The 15,763-nt window shown below is 40.6% G+C and overlaps 1 protein-coding gene across 1 annotated transcript in view; it reads left to right on the forward strand.

Moving 5' to 3' along the window:
• Positions 1–210: 210 nt before the first annotated feature.
• ANKRD55 (ankyrin repeat domain 55) overlaps positions 211–15,763 on the forward strand; it is a 96,324-nt gene continuing 80,771 nt past the window's right edge. Inside the window, exon 1 of the mRNA XM_080804929.1 lies at positions 211–301. Within this exon, the coding sequence (XP_080661055.1) occupies positions 244–301 (58 nt within the window). The 5' untranslated portion in view covers positions 211–243. The remainder of the gene's footprint in view (positions 302–15,763) is intronic.

Consider the following 15,763-nt stretch of genomic DNA (forward strand, 5'->3'; position numbering starts at 1 on the left):
AGCATAGGTGATGAATGGAGCCATAAGAAGTAACTCTTTTTTCTGGCAGGTATTATAGGAAGAACATTTACCTATTGCCATTGTTCGCCTTGACAACAACCTGCAGCTCTAATGCACATTTAATTCACAAACAGAGGTCTTGGCGAGTGATGCTGTATCTGACTCATACGTTGACTGTAACATGTGAGGTGGTGCTTTTTCCCTCTCTAGAAACCTGGATGCTTTTTGTCATTCTGATGGTAAATGATGAGACAGGCAACCATGGATTTCAGCACTCCGTCTGTGTTTGATCAGCAAAAAGGTAAAATGCTGCTTTCATACATCCTTTGGTTCTTCGCATCTTTAGTTCAGTAGTTGAGATTTTGCAATTCTAAGGGGAAAGAGGGGTGTGTGTGCGTGTGTGTGTGTGTGTGTGTGTGTGTGTGTGTAAAGAGGATTTCACACAGAAAACCTGTTCTAAATGCCCATTTCTTATTTGATAAGCATTTGGAAGGGAAAAATAAGCTTATGGTCTATTTGTCTTGTTAAAATATTCCAATCCACAAATTTTAAAAATTGGGTTTCCAGCACACCAGCTATTTCAGATAGGATCATCTTTATTCTCATTTGATTTTTTTCAAACCTTCTCAAAAAATGTTATAGTAAGTTATATAAAAAGAATGAACCACGTATCTCTTTTCAGTCTATTAACCCAGCATCTCATTGCTCCAGTTTCAGAAATACTTCTTGATTCCCTTTTAGGAATAGATGTTACCTAGATTTAAACTGTAGTTGATATATTATCTCATCCAGGGTTGTGGTATGACTTATCACTATGTTATTATTTGTGATGACAGGATGTATCTTTCTTACTCATAATTTGCAGAGTGGAGGTCATTTTCCACATGAAAAGATTGCTGTGGAATCAACCCATCTTCATGAAAAGCATGTATTCAGCCATACAGTTTACATGTATCCATTTTGCTTATGAAGTGTTTACATATACGTATACATAATACCTTTGTGCAATTATGCATCTTTTCTATGTATATACAGGAAATTTCCACTCTGCAAATGTCATAGTTTTTTTTAGACTATTTTTAAAAAATATGTGATACCTAAACCACTTTCGGTCACCTGGGAGTATTCTTCAGGATCCTAAAGTTCTTTGGTCATTTCCTTGATTTGGCTACAACATGAAAATGGTGATTGGTGAAAGCCTCATTCAGAAAATTCATTGCTTCTTTCTTTTTCCCTTTTCCTGCTTTAGGCCATACTGTGTTTACTATCCTTCAAGCTACATCTGGTTTCATGGGTGAATTATTTCAGTTTGGTACTTTCTCAAATATTAGTTTTACATTTACATCTCTGAGTAACTGTATGTACAGGTGTCCACACACATATACACACACATAGATTTATCTCCACTTCTGAACTCACTTTGAATTGTGTGTGTGTGTGCACCTTCAGAATGTGCTGTTTCACACTGCATTGGTTGAGGAACGCCATAGAGAAAGTGACTGTTATGGCTGTGTCCACAGCCATCCCCTCCCCTGTGTCCGTCTTGTATCATTGAAGACAATCAGCAAAAGTGAAAATATGCCTAAATCCAAAGACCTAATACTGGCTTAAAAAATGACATTGCTGAGCTATGCAATGCAAAGAGGAGCACAGTGGGTTTATTTTGTAAGATGAATTTGAGGAAATTGGGACCGACTGAAGAGCTGGCCCTTCATAATGAATTCATCTGTTCCAGGGTTGTGTCTCCTTACGGGACTGAGCCCCAAACAAAGTTAACTACTTAACATATTAAATTGTAACATTCATTTTCTTTTAGCACCTTTCATGTGAGCTATTCACTGCATTTCCTCCACCCTAGTCCTGACTCTCCCTCATCGAAGTTAACTTTCTCCCTGCCAACTCTATCTCCAGTCCTCAATCCTTTCTTTCTAGGGGTGATGTGGTATGGTGGAAATAGCATAGGTTGGAATGGTAGGTCAACTTCTTAGCTGTGTGACCTTTGCCAATTACCTAACCTCTCTGGGTCTTATTTTCCTCAGCAATAAAATGGAGGCAGTAATGCTGGCCTAGCAGGATTGTTGTGAGAATATAAAATAATTTGTAAAAAGCACCAGTCACATTGCCTAATGTGCCATAAGAACCTTTAAATTGTGGTGCTTTTGTTATTACTGTTGCTATTATAATTATTACTACCTTGGACTGTGAGTACCTCAAATGTGAAAGGCTCTTCACTTCTCTATCTCCAGCTTGAATTTAGCAGTTCTCAGAACAAATGCTTAAAAGCATGCAAGGCCATAATGGTTTAGACCATCAAATAGATTTTAAATACCAATATTGTGTAGTTGGGCAAACCACGACAAAGTGACCGTCTCTCTGAAAGTTAAATGTTGGCTTTATTTGAGGGCTTTCCATGAATTCTGAAGATTTAGAAAAATAAAAATTCTAGTAGATGCAGATGTTGAAGAAAGATGGGCTATCTGGGAGGATCTTAGAAGTCATGTAATCCATTGGTTCTCAAATGTAGCCACACATAAGAATCACGTGAAGAGGTTTTGAAAATGCTGATGCCTGGATCTCCAGTTTAATTGGTGTGGAGTGTGGCCTAACAAAAGCTCCCCAGGAAGATCTCTGTACAATGAAGATCATCCAACCCATCCCCCTAACTTCTCCGATGGGAAGAATGAAGCACAGAGAGATTAAAAGTCAGGCCCTGTTTGTATTAAGACACCCAGCTAATGAGTAATAGAGGGGACTGAGACCCAGGTGTTCACTATCCAGACAACAGAACAATAAGAAATTTCTCTTCATGGGTGGTCTACTATGGGGTGGTGGTAGGGCTCAGGCTGCTCTGGTTTATGGGTTCCCAGAGAACGGTTAGCACTGTACACTTGAAAAATATGACACAGAATGACCTTCCGGGCTCAAATGATGTGGATATGCTAAATCTGAATCCCTCCAATGGCATTTTTCTCTATTTTCTATATTTCTCTTTGGTAGAATGAGGCATCCTTATGCTAGGGGCACGAGGATGGAGGGCAACTGCTCATGTCCTGTCTCAGTTTTCTTCCCATTTGCATGCTCCTGGGCAAACTGATCTCTGTCTGAAAAATGTGCAGGGGCAGAGCCGCTGGGAGGCTTGAAGATCTGGTTTTCTGACTGGCCAAAAGAATTAGAGCCATGTTTCTGGCTTGCTTTGTGAAATTGTGACGCAGGAAGCCTGGGTCTTCAGAGTTCTCCACTCCTGCTTTGTGCTTTTTGCTCTCACCATAGCAACATCGCTTCTGGTCCCACGTGCTCCTTCTGGCTGTCTTCCCTCTCAGAGCCCACATGCAGGAAAGGACCTGTAGTAAAATCATTTACTACAGAACACAAAGGTTCTTCCTGCAGTGGAGATGTTATATAACTGAAGAGATTTACGTTTTCAGCTTTGTCTCTAATTGTGGAAAGAAAAGGTTTGCGATGCCTGAAGGAGGAACCCAAGGCTTCAGAGAGAGAACAGGAGCTGGACAACCGGTCCCAAGGGTCTTGCCTATACCCAGCCCTGAGCAGGGCCTGGGAAGTTACGCATTTGATGAGCAGTGTGTTTGTGGGCACCTGAGGGGGCTGGGACCCACCCCACAGACTTTTCACTGGTAAGGGTGCTGAGACAATGGGAGGAGGGCCAGGCGCTCTGGTGCAGATTCAATTCTTGCAGTAGAGTCCTAGAGCTACCTGGCAAGTACCATAGGATGGGTTGCTTAAAACAACAGAAAGGCATTGTCTCATAGTTCTGGAGACCAGAAGTACAGAATCAAAATGTTGGCTTGCTCCTTCAGGAATCTTCCTTGCCTTTTCCCTCTGCGGGTACTTTACCTCGAATACATTTGATAAGAACGAAGGTTTACTGAGCACTTACCAGAGCCAGGCTCTGTGCCACATGGACGTAGACTAGCTCATTCAACCCTCATATCTGCCCCACTATTATTTTCCCCCCTTTTACCAAGGAGGGAATTTATTATTATTATTATTATTATTAATTTATTTGTTTGACAGACAGAGATCACAAGTAGGCAGAGAGGCAGGCAGAGAGAGAGGGGGAAGCAGGCTCCCCGCTGAGCAGAGAGCCTGATGTGGGGCTCGATCCCAGGACCCTGGGATCATAAGTTGAGCCAAAGGCAGAGGCTTTAACCCACTGAGCCACCCAGGCGCCCCAAGGAGGGAATTTTTCAAAAGTTATGACTGACCCAAGGTTACAACAGACAAAATGGCAATGCTGAGATTCAAGCATAAATCGGCTGGACTTCAAAACCCATGTTGGATCTAGACGGTACTCTTCCTTCATCAACCCTACATTTAAGGAAGAAGTAGAGATTAATGAAAATTCAAATTAATGAGGTGGTATTTTCATAATCAAGCTGTTCTTCCGTTGTGTTGTGGATTTTTGAAGCTCCCACGCACAGATGTGACGGTTTTCATTTCCAACTTTTCATCCAAAATAGGAATGCTAAACAAAAAGAATTTAGAGTATACAGATTTGCACTTTGCTGAAAAAGCAAAAGTGAAAATTCTGGGTGACATCCAGATGCCCCCACAGGAAGAGTAAGCAAATTTCCAATGAGTTTTGGGAAGAGAGCAGAGCAAAGTCAGGCAAAGGAGACAAGACAGAGAGGGAATGATTTGGGCTCGCGTGATGATTTTAGGCTTAAAAACCTTGAATGGGTGCCTAGAGGAACCCATGAAACCCAGGAACACTGAGGAGAATGCTGTGATTAATTTTCAGACTGATAAAGATAAAGGAAGATAGGCTGGTAAATCATCAATCCATAGGTTTAGGAGCAGAATATCCTGGCCTCTGGGAAATGCTTAGCCTTCTCCCTCTTTTGGTGAAGGAAGAGGAGCAGAGGGAAAATGAGAGATGAGCGAATTCTTTCTGCAGTGTTGTTGCCCACTGGAGACCAAGTTTCATCAAACAAGTTTGCTGGAAGCCTGCCCTTCTCCCCTACTTGTTTCCTTGCTGTCCCTTTGGCACAAGAAGCTCCTTCCCATCAACCAACTCCTGGGAGAAGTTGTAACAATGCAGTCCTCTCCTGGCACCTCTTTGGAGCCTAGCTGAAAGGAAGCCCTTGACTAGTCTTATCCAAACAATTACCATTCACAACCTTAGAGAGCCATGAAAAATGCGAGCGATTCCGGGGGTTGGGGATTAGAAAACTGGTGTTATTGTCACTATTCTCCTCTAGAGGACAGCCCTACCTGGGGAATGGGGCCTCTTGCCCTGTGATGCATCCCAAGGCGGATCCAGGAATGGTAGCCAGAGGGAATGGAGGTACACTGGGTCCCATATGCCTCCGGCATTAACCCTGACATTATGTCCCACATTGTAGCCAGATCAACTCCAGAAAGCAAATCCTCTATTCAGTCCCTTATTCAGAAGTCAGCTGCGGCCCCACACTGAGCTTTTCCTACCATCTCTATTCATTAACTCCGCATTTCTTTAACAATTATTAAGCAACTGTGTTGATGCTCACATATTTTTCTCTTTGATCCAACCATTTGGACGCAAGGATATTTTAATGGAATGTGAAAGAGAAATGACTGACTACACATGTAGCTATGATTATTACCAAACACATATGAAACAAAGATCTCACCTGTCCCCAAATATGAGACAAGGTGAGAAGGTGAGGGTCTGGATGCACATACATGCAAGATTGGTATAGAAGATGTATGCAGATATATACTATCTTGCAGAAAGACCACATCCAACCAGGAGTCACGCTTAGCACTTCTATCAGGAAGGCTGCCAGTCAGTCAGTGTGAAGTGTTGGCTGATTCTGAGAATCCACCTATAGAAGAAGAATGATCTCAGCTCTTCTGATTTATCTCCTAAAATCATGGTGGTTTAACCGAAAACTTACCAGCTTTCAACTAATAAATAGATTTGTGTGCTTAATAAGGACCCTTAGTTTGTTTTCTCTTTGTAAAACTTCAAAATGTCACTTGCTCATCAATGATCTGCTTTTATTGGGTCTATTGGGGAGGAGGAAAAGGGAAGACTGTCTTTTTACAAGGAGGTATTTCTACTTCTTATGTTCCTCAGAATTTTGAAATATACATGTACAGTATTTAATAACATCCTAATCCTTTTTTAACTTTTTGTTTAAAAATAATTTCAAGCTTAAGGAAATGTTGTAAAAATAGTATTAAGAACACGACTGTCTTTTACACAGATTCACCTCATATTAACATTTTGCCCAATTTGCTTTATTGTTGGCTTTCTTCTCTCTCTCTGTCCCACATCTCCTAGTCTCTGCCTCAATGTATATATATGCATGTGTGTCCATATACTTTAATCTGTCTGCATTCCAGTTTTGTCTAGTGAGCCAGTAATGTCTTTCATATCATTTCCTCCAGTACTTGATCCCATCTAGGATTAAGTATTACATTTAGTTGTCATGTGTCTTATGTTTCCTTTCTTCTGGAACATTTCTGCATACTTCCTTTGTCTTTTATGACATTACCATTTTGAAATTACAGTCTCTCTTTCTCTCTCTTTTCATAGTGAGTTCCTCTTTCTGGGTTTATCTGACACTCCCTCATGACTAGATTTAGACTATGCCTTCCCAGCCAAAGTGCCACAGGGTGATGTCTCCATCTCAGGTTATCACAATATCATTTAAATCTTTTTAAATGGTAATTGGAAGTGACAGGTGTTGCACTTCTCCATATCAAGGAGTTCTTACAATGTTTTTTTTAATATACTAGGATTTTTTTCTGTGGTAAAATTAACACCACCTTCTTCAAAATGGTCAAGCAATACAAAAAGGATTTCAGCATAAAAAGTGTTGTATTCTAGGGGTGCCTGGGTGGCTCAGTGGGTTAAAGTCTCTGCCTTCAGCTCAGATCATGGTCCCAGGGTCCTGGGATCAAGCCCCACATTGGGCTCTCTGCTCCGCAGGGAGCCTGCTTCCCCCTCTTCTCTGCCTGCCTCTCTGCCTACTTATGATCTCTGTCTCAAAGAAATAAACAAAATCTTTAAAAAAAAAAAAAAGTGTTGTATTCTAGCAATACAAGTGTTGTATAGCTCACAAATGGCTCTGTTCTTAAGTCTGTGAGCCCAGCCTGTCCTCAGCTTCTCAGCCACCAAGATGGACTCATAGTAATTCACCCTTCCTGCTAGGGCTGGGAAGTAGTTTTCAAAGGGAGATAAAGGAAATCAGGCCAAGAATATTAATCAGCATCATTAATCAGAAGAAGAGCAGTAACTGGTTTATTAAGCAGCTCCCACGTGCTAGGTGGTATGCTTAACTCTTTACTCCTGTTAATGTCACATGAACTTCAGTATGTCCCATCTTTGGTTGTCTGAGGTCACATGACTTGCCCGGCACCCCATAGGACAAGGGCAAAGCTGCCATTTTAACTTCAGCTTCTGTAACCCAAGCCCTCCTCACACTTCCCTTCACCACAAAGTTAAGACTTTGTGGTCTCTGATAGCCTACCCCATCCACCGCTTCATGACTCCTAGCACAAGAAGGAAAGGAAAGGTAGTGGCACCTCAAGTGGGGCTGGTGGGACCTGACAGCCCTAAAGTGGCTACCCCACACTGAAAGTCCAGTTGCAATGAACTCTGACCAGTGGCTTCTGCTCATTGTGACAGCCTGACCTCTTCTAGGGTATCAGTGGATCCAGTCTCCACAGCAGGCTGCCTTGGGAGCAGAGAAGGGCACCAGCATCCTGGGAGACGAGTCTGCAGCTAAAAGGTTGGGGTTACACTGGAGTGGGACCTAGGGAGCCGATGTGATAGAAGTTGGGTATTTGCAAAGTCAAGGCTTGGGTTCCATCACAGAAGTTTCAGAAACCAGGTTCTTTTTTTTTTTTTTTTAAAGATTTTATTTATTTGGCATAGAGACAGACAGTGAGAGAGGAAGCACACGCAGGGGGGGCAGGAGGGAAGAGGCAGGCTTCCTGCTGAACAGGGAGCCTGATATGGGGCTTGATTCCAGGACGCTGGGATCACGACCTTAGCTAAAGGCAGACGCCTAATGACTGAGCCACCTAGGCACCCCAAGAAACCAGTTTCTTTATCATATTCCTACTCAGCACATTTGTTCTGGGCAGCACATTGTTGATGTTTCTCCAAAAGACAGTTCAGGGAGCCCAGCCCTGTAAACAAGGTCACACATAAACAGCATTTGATAGAAAGAAAAAAAGAATTTTTTTGACATCAATGTCCTGTGGTTTGATTGTGAATAACCCTGAGACCATTTCTTTGTTCTTTAACTCACCATAGTAAATCAGAACACAGTCTACTGTGGGTTTTTTTTTTTTTTTTTTAGCTTATTTTTAAGAACTGTGAGAGAGACACCTGAAGTTCATCTGAATTGACATTTTTATCCTTCTGATTACCTAGTGCTATTTAAAAAATGCTGTGCTAGAGTTTTGGCTACAACTTGGCTGACTCAGCATGACCACTGAACATAGAGAGGAGTCAAGACGGGCTCACAGGTATCTGGTTTCAGGTAGTCAGAGCGGAAATCAATTTCAGGATGGATCCTGGAAGTGTTTTAACTTAGAACAGTCGTATTTTGGAATTGGAAGGAACCTCAGTGTGTAATCCAACTCCCTCACTTTTTATATGTGAAGACTGAAACATAGAGCTATTGATGGGGATAAAGTGTAATGCTGTAATGGGTCCTAGAGCCAAAGTGAACAAGGCCAGTACCACCACTTACTGTGTGACCCAGCTGTTTTAACATCTCTACAGCTCATTTTCCTACCTTGTAACCCAAGATGAAGCTACTACCAAGGACCGCTTATCTAGATTGAATTAATGAATACATTCAAAGCCCCTGTAACCATGCTTGGCTCATAGTAATCATTCAGTGAGTGCTAGTGGTGGTTTTAGGATTGTTGTAAAAATGGTTATAGCGAGGATTGTTCTAAAGATTTAATGAATACATACAAAGCAGTTGGACTACAAATGCCCCAGAGTAATCACTCCACAAGTGCCAGTGATTCTTATAAATGACTTACATAAGGTCACATGGACAACTGGTCTTCCCAGGTCAAGAGAACATCTTACCCTTTAAGCTGGCTCCTCCTTAGTAATGAATACATGGCATAGCACCACTGTTTTTTGTGGAAATTGGAAGGCGCAGAATTTTCCTGGGCAGGAAAACCACATCAGAAGGAAATGAATTCTACAGGAAGGCTCAAACAACTTGGACTACTTCTACTTTGCCTGACCTCTGTTACTGGGGTTCTGTCGCCTTCCAGATTAAACTCTTCCCTTCGCTCAAAAGCCAGTCTACCTGCTAGCTTTCACTGTCCATACTGGTGCAAAGCAGGTTCCTGGGCTCTCGACGCAGTTCTGGGAATCTATCTGATTTTGAGGCAGAGTGTTATTTATTTATTTATTTACGTGCTAGATTTTTTAGATTATTTTTATTAACATATAATGTATTATTTGCCCCAGGGGTGCAGGTCTGTGAATCGTCAGGTTTACACACTTCACAGTACTCTAGAATGTCATTTTTAAAAAACCTTATAGTTTTATTATGTTTTACTATTTGATAGAGGAAAACTCCCTCAGTACTCTTTTTTTTTTTCTTTCAATTTTATTGGATATTCTTACCCATTTTTTGTTTCCTTTGTTTGTTTATTTTTGCTTTTGGAAGAATGCTATTAATACAAGTTCAAGGTATAAAGCCATAGCCAATGAAGACTTTCCCACCCTGCCAAACTCTCCTAGCCACAAAGCAAAACCATGTAAGCAGTTTCCTATGTATTCTTCTAGAGAGATTCTGTGTAGATGAGCCAATAGTTAAATATATTCTTTTCTTCTTTAAAGCATAAAGTTGGGGCACCTGGGTGGCTCAGTGGGTTAAAGCCTCTGCCTTTGGCTCAGGTCATGATCCCAGAGTCCTGGGATTGAGCCCTGCATCAGGCTCTCTGCTCAGCGGGGAGCCTGCTTCCCTTCCTCTCTCTCTGCCTGCCTCTCTGCCTACTTGTGATCTCTGTCTGTCAAATAAATAAATAAATTTTTAAAGTATAAACTTATCCATTTATTTTTACAAATTAAAAGTAGTATCATTTTCCTGACCCTGATCCCCCAGGAAGCTATTGTAACTTTTATTGGAATGACATTAAATTTACAAATGAATCTGTAATAATAATTAAAATTTATTACCCTATTTTGTTTGCCCTTTCTGGGAATATGGCATATATCTCCATCCATTAAAATCTTCTGTTATATGGCTCAACAAAATTCTGTAGTTTTCCTCAATTAGATTTTAAATATTTATTCCCAGGCATTTCATATTTTCATTGTAATGAGTTATTTTCTGTGTAAGGAGGATTGATTTTCCTGCTTATATTATTTATTACAGAGAACTATCTAGTTTTATGTTGATTTTTAAATCTGCTAATTTAATCAGTTATTATTATTAGCTCTAATAGTTTTGTCATTAATTCTCTTGTGCCATCCTTATGCACAGGATGAAATCCGGTAGACTGTTTTCAAATCCTGCTTTGCCACTTAATAGCTGTGCAACTATGGGGAAATTATTAAATTTCTCCATCTTCAATATCCTTATCTATAAATTGGGATAAAGATACCACCTGCTTCATAAAATTGTTGAAGCAAATAAATAGCCTAATTCAAATGATACTATTGGGACAGTACCTGGAACATGAGTCATCAGTAAAGTTAGCTATTATTAAAACTGATAATTTTGCTCTCCCTTTGTGATTATTATATCTTTTTTTTGTTTCATACTTACTGCATTAGATTATGTTTGTCTTCTTTCTTCTCTGTTGTTTTACTATTAAATAAGATATTTGGAACTGATCAGAAATAAATTCACTTAGCCATACTTAGAATGTAAGCTTTTAGCTGTAAAGCATTTTTTTTAGATTCTTTACTCAAATTATCATGTATTTCCCCTTTGTTCTAGTGCTGTGATGTATTTTATTAATAGATGTCAAGAAATCAAAATGATGTGGTTTTGGAGTATACATGAGGTTAGGTGGGGTGAAGTCCAGAGCCTAGGACCAAGAAAAAAATTCTTCAGATGTCTTTGGTGCAAAATGGTGGTTTTACTAAAGCTTGGCAGGCACCCATGGGCAGAAAGAGCTGCTGCACCAGGGTCCTGAGGAGTGGCGATTACATACTTGGGAGTTAGGGGAAGTAAGGAAAAGGGAGGTTTCAAAAGAACTTTCATATGCTGGGGCACCTGGGTGGCTCAGTGGGTTAAAGCCTCTGCCTTGGGCTCCGGTCGTGATCTCAGGGTCCTGGGATCGAGCCCCGCGTCGGGCTCTCTGCTCGGCGGGGAGCCTGCTTCCTCCTCTCTCTCTCTCTGCCTGCCTCTCTGCCTACTGTGATCTCTGTCTGTCAAACAAATCAATAAAATCTTAAAAAAAAAAAAAAAAGAACTTTCATATGCTGAAGAGGACCAGAGACTGACCTACAAGATACTGAGGAGATACTGGAGGCCTTGCCATTGTTTTTCACTCTAGCAAGGTATTAACATTGAGGTAGTTGGGAGATCCCAGGAAGAACATCACACCTGTCCCACCCAAGAGTCAGGGGATGGGGGACGTTGCAGGGTGTTAGCTTATGCTTTGTCTTCAGCTAGACTTCTGCTCCCTCATTAAAAACATCTTTATAAATGATAAAGTATTTGATAAATGATAATTTATGAATGATTTATAAATGATAAACTTTCAATATCCAACTGAATTTTATCTGGTAGAATTTAATTTAAAACTTAGAATTCTGTGCTCATAAACTGAATTCTTCTGTAGCTGCCTCTGTGTTGTGTGTGTGTGTGTGTGTGTTATCAGTTTTGCTGCCTTAGAAAATAAACTTGAGGGGGTGCCTGGCTGGCTCAGTTGGTAGAGCATCTAACTCTTGATCTTAGGGTTGTGAGTTCAAGCCCCATGTTGGGTGAAGAGATTATTTTAAAAGAAAATCTTTAAAAATAAGAAATTAGCAAAATTTCACTCTTTTCCTGTTCTTCAGTTTGGGAATTATTTGTTCCTTGGTCATTTGATATTTATCTTAACTAAAAGAATTCAGTCAACCTCACTTTAGAATCTTTATGCTATTACTACTAACTTTAACTCTCTCCCTGGTGTACAACCAACTCTTCATAGATACATTTCCAATTTTCAGTTAACGTGTGAATTTTATTTTTGCTACAAATGAGTTTAAACTCCAGGAGAGTGGTGTCTGTCAGGCAGAATGCTGAACCACGCAGCTGATGCCCCAGAGAGGAGAGCAGGGCAAAACCCCTGTTAGAGAGAATGGAACATAGAATGACCATCCAGCACCAAAGAAAGGTCACAAATTCACTGAAATACGTGAGAGCTTTGCCTCCTGAGTGAAAAGGCAGTTATATACTGAAAGGTCCCCCACTAATGGGTCCGTGATTAAAGGAACGAGACTGATACAAAGCAAAGGTCAAGCAAAGCTCTATTTCGTGCCAACCATCGAGAATCAAACTGACCGGTCAGGACCGTCTCTTACAAAGAGGCGACCCCTCTCTGCCTTACAGACTAGCTTTTAAGGGCAAAGGCCATGTGGTTGGGCCTGGCCACGCACAGATGGCCAATGAGATTGTAATACACAGAGAAAGCTGCACAGTCATGCTAGGTCACACACGTGTGGCCAATTGAATTACAATTTACCCCAGCAGATATTTGAACTAGCCTATCACCTTGGTCAGAATTGGCGCCCAAAAGATGGGACCCACACTCCTTGGTAGCTAGGGAGACAGTATGCTCCCCCACTGATTGGATACCTCTACCTGGCCTGACCCACCCTTGTATTTGGGCTTTGTTACCTGGGACTGGTTTCCCTGGCTTGCTTTTAAGTAAGTCCCCTGGGGGGGGGGGCAGGGTCAGTTTAAGTTTTACTGCATAAACAACAAAATGACTGTTTAATCCAAGATGGAATCGCTCTGGCTAAATAGGCCCTTACATATACAATAGTGCACCTGGGACAGAGGGTAGAATCTGAGGCCTGACAGCCTGCAGCCTTTTCTGAGTTACACCACTTACTTACTACCTATATGACTTTGAATAAGTCACTTTCCTGCCCTATGCCTCAGTTTCCCCATCAGTAAAATGGGGCTAATTTGTAGTACCTACTTCATAAGGTGAAAATTAAATGAGTTGATTTACAGAAAGGGTTTAATACAGTGCCTGGTGCATAATAAACATGAAACTGTTAACCATCCTTATGACTGTTTTTCAGAGAGTGACAGAGACATGAAGAGCACAGTAACAGTGGATACTATCACAGTGACTGGGAGACATTGTTGTCCTCTAAAAGTGACTGTTATCATAGTTTTTGCTAACTCTAGGGTTGTTCTAAGTTTTTTAATTCCTTCAGATATGCTACCAAAAATTCTAGAATTCAAAACTCTGCTGGAAACCCAAAAAAGCTCAGAACCTTTACTGTGGACTAACCAAAAGACTCTATGGAATGTGCCTGAGGTGCACTTTGGCTCTATCCCCAAGTTCATGTGTGTAATACTACAGAGAGGGCAGGTCAGGGCTTCTGCTTGCCAAGCCACAGTTTAAGGAAACAGGAGGTAGGAAGAGCCTCCTGTGGGGAGTTAATAATGATTTAGTTTATGATAAAACTACAAAGCAGCAAGGAAAGGGACCAATTATCCACTAATTGGTTATTTGGGAAAAAACGTAGCATACAAGAATTTAGTTTAGAAATTCCATATTAATTATAGTTCAATATTAACATATAAGTTAGGACCTTAGGCTTAAGGTCCCACAAATCCTGACCTCTCTAATCATAAAAGCAATGCAGTAAATTTTGTAAATGCAGTATCCATAAATTTTGAAGATGTATTTTTCAAAAACCAGCAAAACACCTGAAAACTTGAGTAGCAAACAGGGGAAATAACGGCAGCATAGGTAACAGGTGAAAAACTGGTGTCCTTACTATATATAAAGGTATTTAAAATCAACTCAATAAAGATAAATGCCCTGAAATAATAAAATGTAAGGACACCAATAAATAATTCATAAATGGCCATAAACAGATGGAAAAACTTTTCTCTCAGGAATAACAGAAGAACCATTGACAATTACATACTATTTTCTTTCTTTCACATCAACATTAATTAAAAAAAAAAAAGTACGGTGTCATTAAGAAAGATGAAGTGTATGCTCTCAGGCCCGGCTTGGGGGGGGTACATTGGTTTAACTTTTCTGGAGGCCAATTTGACAGATTGAAATGCATTGACTCCCATGTTCACTTCTAGGAATATTCCCAGAGGAAATAGTCAAAGATGTGGGAAAAGACATATAAGCAAGAATATTATAGCTTTATTTGGAGTGGCCACAAAACTTATGATTCTTCAAAAAAAGAGAAAACATTTAAATGTCCTGTAATAAGAAAATGATCAAATTAGTTGTGTTAAGTTCAGTCGATGTAATCCTTTGTCACATTTTATAAACAATATTTTAAAATCTCACCTTGTGACATGGGAAGACATTTATGATCAAATATTAAGTGAAAAGGAGAAAAAATAAAAATTTTATGTACAGCATGATCTTATTTTTGTAAAAAACAAATAGATACGTGTAATTCCAGCACTATGCTCAGAACTGTTAGTCATTGATTGTTACAATATTAAAATATCTCTATACCCTCAAATCAATAGAGACCACCCATCTTCCTATACTGATCATTCCCCAGGAACACATACACATTACGTATAATTTAGCAGGTAAAAAGTTATAGATCCCACTCCAGCTATTAGGCCTGCCTCCATTCCAATGGAGGCTCTGATAAACCAGTTGTTAGATCTGCTTAACATCCCGCTTGACCTGGCCCCTTATTATGGAAGGGGATTTTGGAGTGAGGGGAGACACAGAGATTCACTGAATAAATAAGCAACGAAATGGCCTCACTATTAGCCTAACTCACACAGGATCTTAGGAAATTTTACTCATTTTTTCCAGGCTCTATCATTGTATTCTAATCCTTTAGCTTTGCATTGCTTCTGAAGCCCTGTTGCAGACGCTCTGTCAGCCGGCCTTCCAAGGATGTCTTGTCTTGACTCTTCTTCCTCCCTCTTCATCAGTAATCCATTCCCAGATTGGACATGGATCTCTTACTTTTCTTACTTACCTTTTTCTTTAAAATTTCTCTGATCTTCAAAATGTCTGTATTTTGCTCTCTGTCCATAGCCACAGATTGACATTAAGTTTCCTACAGCGGTCTCATGTGTTTCTAAAGATGCCTGAAGAAATTGAAATGGAATTGTGGCAGACTTCCTGCCATGGTTTCTTTGCTACTTGTTCATTTGTTTTGGTAACTATTTTTACTCTTTATTTTTATTTAAATTCAGTTAGCCAACATATAGTATAAAGTATATACTTTCAGATATAGCATTCAGTAATTTATCAGCAGCCACAGGCAGGAAGCCACTGTCCTTATCCTGAGGCTCAGCACATCAGGGAGCTATAGCACCTTCCAGAACTTTTTTGCCCCATGGCCTTGCAGTTGTCATGTCTTCTCCTAGCTAATAAACTCTGCCTCCTCACCTATTCTTCACCTTCCAGAGTCCCCAGTTAAAATGTCATATACTTGGGGCACCTGGGTGGCTCAGTGGGTTGAAGCCTCTGCCTTCAGCTCGGGTCATGGTCCCGGGGTCCTGGGATCGAGCCCCGCATTGGGCTCTCTGGTTGGCAGGGAGCCTGCTTCCTCCTCTCTCACTGCCTGCCTCTCTGCTTACTTGTGATCTTTGTCTGT

Source organism: Martes martes (assembly GCF_963455335.1).
Source record: "Martes martes genome assembly, chromosome: 5".
Lineage (NCBI taxonomy): Eukaryota > Metazoa > Chordata > Mammalia > Carnivora > Mustelidae > Martes > Martes martes.